Raw genomic sequence first — 9,041 nt, forward strand, 5'->3', positions numbered from 1 at the left:
CAACTGAGAAGGACCTTACCGAATCACGTCATGGCAGAGGAAAGGCACCTACCACTTGGAGACACTGGAGAGACGAAAACTACACCATCCATGGAACGCTGAGCACCTACAAAAGTACTACTAGTAGAAAGGATGGCATGAAGAGTAGCACCCCTTTATTTCTAGTTTACCTTAGTTAATTTTAGCTATACTCCTTAGTTTTTCTACTTACTTTAGTTTTGCTACAATAACTCTTTTAGAGCCTAAAGGGCAGGTCCTCTACTTTTAAAGAACTACTTTTTCTACGAATGCATAGTTTATCATAATAAGAGAAGTTTATTCAGATATGGCCAAGGTGTTCGTCTATAGAAAATTGTCCATCAAGTGGATGATTTTATTAAAGTTCATAAAGTGGACGACTTTATCCTAGAAGGATGAAATAGTATCAAGTCCACAAAGTGGGTGAGCTTATTATAATTGTCTATAAGGTGGACGAATTTATAAAAGTCCATAAAGTGAACGACTTCATCCCAGAAGGATGAAATAGCATCAAGTCCATAAAGTGGACGAGCTTGTTATAATTGTCCATAAAGTGGACGAGTTTGTTAAAGTCCATAAAGTGGACAACTTCATCCCAAAAGGATGAAATATTATCATGTCCACAAAGTGGACGAGCTTATTATTATCGTCCATAAAGTGGATGAATTTATTAAAGTCCATAAAGTGGACGACTTCATCCCAGAAGGATAAAATATTATCAAGTCCACCAAGTGGACAAGTTTAAAGCCATAGAAAGGATGAGTCCAAGGACGAGTTTAAATCCACAAAGTGGACAAGCTTATTGGCAAGTCCATGAAAGTAAATGAGGCTATTAGCAAAACCATAAAATGGACAAGTCCACAAAGTGGACGGGTTCATTAGCCCATAAAATGGGCAAGTTCTTTTCAAAACAAAAATAAAGTCCACAAGACAATGGACGAATCCATAACAAGTGGATAGACCTCACTAAGTAGACGGGTCCATGATTAAGTCCATAAGCAGGCTCATCCCGTCAGGATAAGTTTAAAGACCACAACAAGTGAACGGACCTATAACTAAGTAGGCGAGTTCAATGGAAGGCACAAAAATGAAATCATTAGACCTACAAATCAACAAGTCCAGGCCGTAAGGGAACCTGAAAGCTGTAGTCCTTAGGTGGACAAGCATATCATTTAAAAGTAGACAGGTGCGTCTCTAAGCTTATGAAAACATATCACGAGCATATAGACCAATAAAGCAACATGTATTTGAAAAGATATGAAATACCATAAATAAAATGAAGTTTTACAAAAAGAGCCCAAGAAAAAGCAAAAAGGGCATCGTCCATAAATTAGACTACATTTACAATACAAAGGAAAGAAAATGCTAAGTTCATGAAGCCGGGGGTCTTGAGGGACCTCGTCACCCTCGGAAAGGAGGTTTGAAGCATCCCGAGTTGGAGAATCATCAGCAATAGGAGGATTGGCCGACGAAGTCTGAGGAACGACGAGGGGATTTGTGGCAAGCTGAGCAAGGACGACACTGTCATCACAGGTATCCCACTCTAACTCGGTAGAGTCATCAGTCTCTTCAGGAACAGCGTCGCCTACAGGTGTCGATGGCAAGGGATCTTCCATTGAGACCTTCGTCAAATCCAGGTCTGGGTAATTGGATTTAACCTGTTTAAGGCAATCCTCAAACCCCACACCATAATATTTGACACAGGAATCAATGTACGCCTGTGACTCCTTGAAATCTTTTACAGCGTCGACCTTGGCTGTCTCCACCTAGCCCAGTAGAGCAGTCAACTCCTTCTCTATCGTCTCCTTGGCTTCTTGATCTTTTTTCCTCTGATGACCCTCCTCCTCCAATTTCTCTTTCAACTTCTTCACCTCCTTGTTAAGGGTACGGAGGGTGTCCTTGTACTAATCTTACCCGTCGGTCAGGTTCTTGATACGCTTTTGCTGATGGGCAATCACCCCTTCGTTTTCAACACCCTTGACTTGTAAAGCCTTCATACAAACCAGTACCTACAAGACAAAGCAATTGTCAGCTAGTTAGCATGAAAATGAATAAATAAAAGAAAGAATGAGAAGTACTTACCTCAGCGAGGTCAGAGAGGCCTGAATCCCCCAGCTCCCCCGTTGCCTGGCCAACACAAAGATCTACGTCTTTATCTTTGATAATGGACTCAAGCATCTCAATAGTAAAATCCTTGTGGGTAAGGAGATGATGCTCAAAATCTTGAGTGACAGGGCCGAGCGTCATCATCAACCCCTTGCCAACCCCGTGCTTTAGAGGTGACGGCTTCTTAGGAAGCTTCTCTCCAGGAGTGATAGACGCCTTTTTTGATGGATGGTAGTCCTTCCCGTCACCTTTCCTCTTAGTCACCCCCTTACCAACGGCCTTAGGGGCTGACAAGGACTCCCCTACCTTATTTTTCCTCTCTTCCTCCTTACCAGTAGCAGCGGCCCTCACCCTCTGTCTGGCTGCCTCCATTTCTACAAAAGACAACTAACGTGCATTAGAAAAAGCAAACAATAATAATAAAACTGAGGAGGAAATTAGAAAATCCACTTATGATGGCGAGAGTATTCGTTCAATCTACAAGCTTCAGACATCGGTTCCGGGCCCCCATAATATAGATGAAGAGTGTCGAGGGTGTTTAAGTCCCTACATTTCCATTGCTCATATGGGATGTTGAGAACCCGACGAATGAATGCCTCATGCTCATCAGTTATGTGAGGACGAGCGCTGGCTAGAAAAGAAAAGAAAAATGACGACATTTAAAGCACTTCAAAAATGAATGAAGTAATAGAAGCAAAAGCTGACAAGGTTAAAAACAAACGAAAGTCATCGATGCTAAACCTGAATCTTTAACTATTCCTCAGGTATTGTCAAAACCATGGGGCATTGTAACCTATTCTTCTGGACAACATACCCAATCCATCCCCTCAATAAAAAAGTATCTACTTTTCCAGTTCCTGTTAAAGTTTGGCATGTCAGACACAAGTCTCAAGTCCTTCTCCCGGGCGGCAAAATGATATGTCCCCTTGCAAGAGACGATGTGCTAGGGTCTATAGCAATAGAAGAACTCGTCCAACGAAAGCTAACGGTTCCCACCACTCAGATGGCCCCATAGGATCTTAGCACCTATAAAGATCCTTCAAGCATTCAGAACGATTTGGCTGATAGACAGCCCCATGAAATTAGCCAGTTGACGGTGCAAAGCCGTCAGTGGTAGACTTTGTCTTGCAGTAAACATGGCGTCATACATGCTGACGTCTGCAGTCCTCCCCATATAACACCTTTCATTTTTCTTAGGGAGACGGATTGGGATATGGTCTGGGATCTAGTAATAGGTACGTAACTCCTTAAAGACCCTGTCACTCATTTTTGGTAGAAATTTATTGATGGACCAATCCTTGGGAAGGATGAAGGGACAGTTGCCTCCGAGACTTCCTAAGGTCCCTTCATAGGATTCCTCGTCACCCTCATCCTCATCCCCGTCACTTTCTCGCTCCCCTTCATCCTCGCCTACTACCTCCTCATTCTCCTTGTCATAAATTTCGACGTCGTCATCAAGAGATTGGGTTGACATTTCCCTCTCTGACAACCAAGAGAAATCCTCAGGCTTATGACCTAAACCAAATACTTCGTCGTAGCCTGCTCCTTCGCAGATCGATGACTGTTCACTCATCGCTTCACTATACATCTAACTACCTACAAGCGACAAATTCACTCTAAGAACCTAAGTTGACGGCCTCGCTATGGAGTTAATCAACTAGAATAAAAAATATATATATATATATATACACACAAGGCAGAGGAGAAAGAGAACTTACGAGTATGTGTCCTTAAACAAATGACAGCTTCAAAAGCAACAGTAACAACAAAAGCAACGGAATCAAACTGACGGAAGAAAGGCAACGGGCTCTCTCTCAAGAAATTAGCAAGGATGAAATGAGATAAGTGAGGGAGGGGGGCAAAGTATATATAAAGGCACGGAAGACGAAGCGTCGCCCCCGTCTAGAAGTGGAGCCAATCAGAATGCGCCATGTGTCTGAGCATTTAATAGAGGCTGCTCGAGGAGCTGCACATAAGTGGTTTTCCCTCTCTCCTAACCAAAAAGGAAATTAGCAATAAAAGTTAAACTCCATAACCTGTCAGTTTAAGCTGACAAGGATATGGAGTAGGGGGCAGCTGATATGGATAAATTGTAGTAGTAATACTTACCCTTGCAAAGGTATAAAATGACACTCCAAATAAACCCGACAAGATCCATTGGCAAGAGGCTATGTTAGGAAGTCTACGAGGCGCACCTCAGAGCCGATGCTGTCAAATAGCTGACGCCAATAAAGCTGAAGGATTAAGAGAAGCTAACGACCCTGGCATGGCCTTGCTTGATCTCCACGTTTGCGTATATAAGGAAATATCTTGTGCTTCACGTTTGGTGCTAATCAAAAGGACTCCTACAAGGAAAGGGTTCCGCCAAATACGCTCATAAAGACTCCTATAAGGAAAAGGCTTCTAGCCCAATGAGAGAAGGTCAACCCTCTACTACTATAAAAACCTAAGACCCTCATAAATCAAGGTAAGCATAATTTACCCCAACTCTAGCACTCTAGATTTGTGAGAAAAGTTCTAACTTGACCTTCGGAGGGTAGTTGGTCGGCACCACACTGGTGCCCTTTGTTAAGTTTTCTCTTTTTGTTATGCAAGTGTTGTTTCAAGTGTGTGAGAACTGTTTGGCTCACTAGTGATTTTTCGGCATCATCATGGTAACTAGGAAAAAATAGATGTCTTCCTCAAATGTTAAAGTAAAGCATTTTCACAAGCTACTCACAAGTAAACCTGACTAAAGATGCTACTAGGCTCCAAGCTACAACCAAATCCGCCGCAATTTTTTAGTACTACATGAATTTTCTTGTTTTATCAGATAAACACACATTCAATACCCATATGCAATTTTGGCCCAATGCAATTTAGATTAAGCCAACATCTCAGCACATTCCGCAGTTAGTCTCTCCTTCCAATAGTCTTTGCACCTATAAGAACTTTCAAGGGTCAATACTGATAACGTTTTCTTATACAAAGAAAGGAGGCTTACATCTCCTTACCTTCTTTTTAAGAGCATATCCAGTTCTAACATGTGCACTAGTTTTGCATATACTCCAACCTACACCAGAGCATTTTAAGAAAGAGATCAAGTAAATGACTTTAATGTTAAATCTTCATTTTTTTTAGATCTAACAATTTGCATATCAAAATAACATTTGAGGTTAACAACGACATAAATTTTATATTATTTTTAAGAGAGAGAGAGAGATTCAAAAGCAAATTTAGCATCTAAACTTTCAACTAGTTTTCTAAAGAAGATAAACTCAAGAAAGATTGTAAGGATGATATTTTATCAAATCCATGCAAGTTAAACTTCAGCGTGTTTAAGTCCAGAATATAAACTTGCACCACAAAGAAAAATCCACCACATAATGCAAAATTCACAACTCACTTTTGGAGATCTTTAATAAATTTTCATATGTAGGCTATTCAACACCTGCTGTGGAACTCTGCTCCTTTACTAGAAATATACTTAAAAAAAAAAAAAAAAAAAAGGAATTCATGAATTGTAGGTAGGAAAGCATCCAATGAATAAAAAAGCGGCAGAAAGATAGGAGAAAGTTAAAGGACAAGGCTCTATCAATTTGTATAACAAAGTGATTATGTTTATTAACATGTTTTTTCAAAACACAAACTTGCACCCGCCAACTGACATGTCTGAGCATACCGGAATTACCTAACTACAATTTTGTATTTCAATTAGCTAGAAAAAAAAAATAGAAACCAATTGTTTAAATTTCAACATGTGCTATGGAACTTTGCTCATTTACTACAAATGTACTTTTTAAGAAAGTAAATCGCAAACTTTAACTGAGAAAGCATCTGTTATTAAAATGGAGAAAGAAAGTGAGAAGGACCTACCAATTGTATAATAAGATCAAGTTTATATGTTTGCATAAAGTGGAATGCCAAATTGTAATTTAAAATATCAATTTTTTTCATTTCCTAGATAAAATAAATAAATGCAAGACAAGAAAAAAATGACATAGAAAGGGGTGTTTTTTTATATCAATTAGTGCTGCCCAAGTTCTTCATATACTAAATACAAACCTCTCTGCATATTGGACACTTCGACTTTGGACTTGCTGCTCTAAGGCCGTCAAAGAGAAACACAGAAGCAGATGAACAAGCACAGGACTTACAGAAAAGATGACCACAGCTCAAAGCATATGGATTAAAAACAATATCCTGTAAAAGTGTAATGAAATAGACATAAGAGAACACATACAAAATCCAAAATTTTGTTTTCTTTGCAGTATAACTGAAAGTAAGATCTCACCAAGCAAATAGCACAAGTCAGATCAAATTCTAGCTTTATCAGATGTGGAAGCATCAATGTCATTACAGGTGGGTTCGCATTGAAATCACAGGAAAAGTTACTAGAAAACTCCTTAAAGTCTCCATCATCTGATCCATTAGAATTCAAGTAAAAGGCGTCCAATTCTATAAGCCAAGATGATTGCAAAAGCTCAACATGTTCAGCCCGCAACTTGGATTTGAAATTCCTTCCGTTTACAGATCCATGAATCTAAAATAGGACATTAAAATCACCGAAATCATTGTTTGATACAGAAAAAATATCAACAAAATCAGTGAGTCTAATTAGTAGATATAGACAACTTGGGGGCATACTTTGTCATACTTCTTAAGAATCTTTCTGATTGCAATCGCATTCATGAGAGCGTATTCAATCAGCATCCATCCTTCTAGTACCATGGCTTGCTGATCATTCCTGAAACAACGACGCAAGTTCAATACATATCTTTGCATTCCAGTAGCAACATGAAGATGAAGGAGATGCCTGACTCTCGAGCTAAAGCATCCAGCTATTTGTGAAGCTTCCTTCATCAACTCAGAAATGAACTTCTGATCACACACTACAAATTCCACAAAGCTTCATAACTTTTAGAGTATGTCAAAGACGCAAAAAAATCAATGATGGCACAAACAAAAATTATATATATATATATATATATATATATCTCCTTCTTACAGAATCCCTTAGTAATCCTGTAACCAAATGGCTTTTCTTGATACATATATATATATATATATATATGTTTATTTATATTTTATAGGTCTCAATTAAGCCTTATGCAGAATTCTCACAAATGGGAATGTAATAATCCTACAAAAAATTCCTCTTCCTTCATCCTTCAGATACTCTTAAGCAGAAATTATTTCACATTTAGTACAATTAAAAAAAAAATTAAATAAGACAATAATATAAACTTTTCAAATACTTAAGAATGTCCTATGACAGTTGACTCCATTTAAAACTAACATTTCTTAGTCCTTTCCTCAAAAACTAAAAACTCAACTTGGATTGGAGTTTACCCATGATTCTTAGGATTTTTCTTAAAGAAAAAAAAAAAAAAAAAAAAAAAAAAAAAAAAAAGCTAAACTATTCTCAAAATCATCATCTCCATAGCTGAAAAAATAATTCTGGGTAAAAAAAAAACTTACATGGGCAAGATTGGCGTTGGGAGCCAGAAGAATCAGATGTGCAAGAGTGACGTAAAGCGTTGCAGCTCCGACAGGTGTTGAGTACTTTCTTGAGAGTGTTATATTCGACATGCCCACATTTTTCCAAGAACTTGTCCTGTTCTCCATGCAGGTACTCCGTGAACGCCTCTCCAAATTTCATTTTTTTCCCCAACTTTTTCTCTTTTTTTCAATAATTAGATTTCGTACATGTTGAATGATTTTAATATTTTCACCAGTATTTGGTTTTCTTTTTTCTTTTTCTTTTTTAAAACCAGTTGGTTGATGAAGAAATGTGAGAAATTTTTGAAAACTTCTTTTTTACCTTCCTCAGTTCTTTCTTTTTTTTTTTCACTGAACCTTCCTCAGTTCTCTCAACGATCAAAAACGCGGTTCGAATGTGAATATATATATTGAAAATATTGATTCTATATATATAGTCAACTCAACCACGCGTTTACAATCCTGAAAATATTGATTATATGTAAACGCGCGGTTGAGTTGACGAAAATGGCGATTTCTTTAGTTTTGGAGTATTCGCTTGCTCTTCTTTCTTCCAAAAAAAAGTATTCGCTTGCTCGGGCAAATTTTTTTTTTTTTTTTTCCCTTTTTTAGAAGGGACAAAGATTGGCAAAATTTGCCAAACAGTATAATTTTGAAAAAATTTTAAACAGATGGCATGCGTTCAAAGTTTATTAGTTAGTTGGATTCTTTTTGAAAATCGAGTACAGCAAAATCGACTTTCAGCCAAAATCGAGTTTACTATACTCGACTTCCTTCCGAAAATTAGCTCTGAGGTGGATAAAAAAAAAGGAAGTCGAGTATAGTAAACTTGATTTTGGCTCAAAGTCGATTTAGTTGAACTCAATTTCCAAAAAAGAGTCCAACTAACTAATAAACTTTGAATGCATGCCATCCACCTAAAATTTTCCCAGAATTATACTGTTTGGCAAATTTTGCCACAAAGATTGGTTCCAAACATACTTAGAACTATCTTTTCCAACTCATTACATGATGCTTTATAAAACTATTCACGTATATATATTATTTAAACTATCCTCATCATACACACTTTTACCCTTGCGATGAGGCTCTTTTAGCGTCCATTTGGCATAATTAATTTTGTCAACTTATTTTACTATTTAGCTTATTTTTGCTACTATTCATGGGTCCCACTACATTTTTTGGTACTGTTCATAGGACTTACCATATAATATTTCAGCTAATTTTTACCCTTATCTATAGTATTTTCAGTAAAAAAAATTCAGTTTCAACAAAATAAGTGGATTCCAAATAGAGCCTTAGTGTTATTTTCATTGGGCAAATTACAATTTAGCTGTTGGATATTTTTATTCAAATATCATATTTTATTTTAATTCTCATTGAAGTAAATTGAAGAAATCAATTTTTCACATAATGACAGATACATTCTTTGTTAA

The 9,041-nt window shown here is 37.5% G+C and overlaps 1 protein-coding gene across 2 annotated transcripts; it reads right to left on the reverse strand.

The window, feature by feature from the left end:
- Positions 1-1,287: 1,287 nt before the first annotated feature.
- LOC112008668 (probable E3 ubiquitin-protein ligase BAH1-like) lies at positions 1,288-7,962 on the reverse strand. 2 transcript variants are annotated; one of them, XR_010631326.1, is made up of 7 exons: positions 7,585-7,962; positions 6,751-6,995; positions 6,398-6,646; positions 6,169-6,306; positions 5,118-5,176; positions 2,101-2,755; positions 1,288-2,027 (listed from the first exon to the last, which is right to left on the reverse strand). XR_010631326.1 is itself a non-coding variant. In XM_065779447.1 (6 exons), the coding sequence occupies exons 1-6, from the start codon at positions 7,763-7,765 to the stop codon at positions 4,988-4,990; spliced, it is 930 nt and encodes a 309-aa protein (XP_065635519.1). In that variant the 5' UTR covers positions 7,766-7,962; the 3' UTR covers positions 4,843-4,987. The 2 variants fall into 2 exon arrangements, 1 of the variants encoding a protein (XP_065635519.1); XM_065779447.1 differs by lacking the exons at positions 1,288-2,027; positions 2,101-2,755 and adding an exon at positions 4,843-5,045.
- Positions 7,963-9,041: the final 1,079 nt, after the last annotated feature.

Source organism: Quercus suber, unplaced genomic scaffold (genome assembly GCF_002906115.3).
Source record: "Quercus suber isolate HL8 unplaced genomic scaffold, Cork oak 2.0 scaffold_208, whole genome shotgun sequence".
Taxonomy (NCBI): domain Eukaryota; kingdom Viridiplantae; phylum Streptophyta; class Magnoliopsida; order Fagales; family Fagaceae; genus Quercus; species Quercus suber.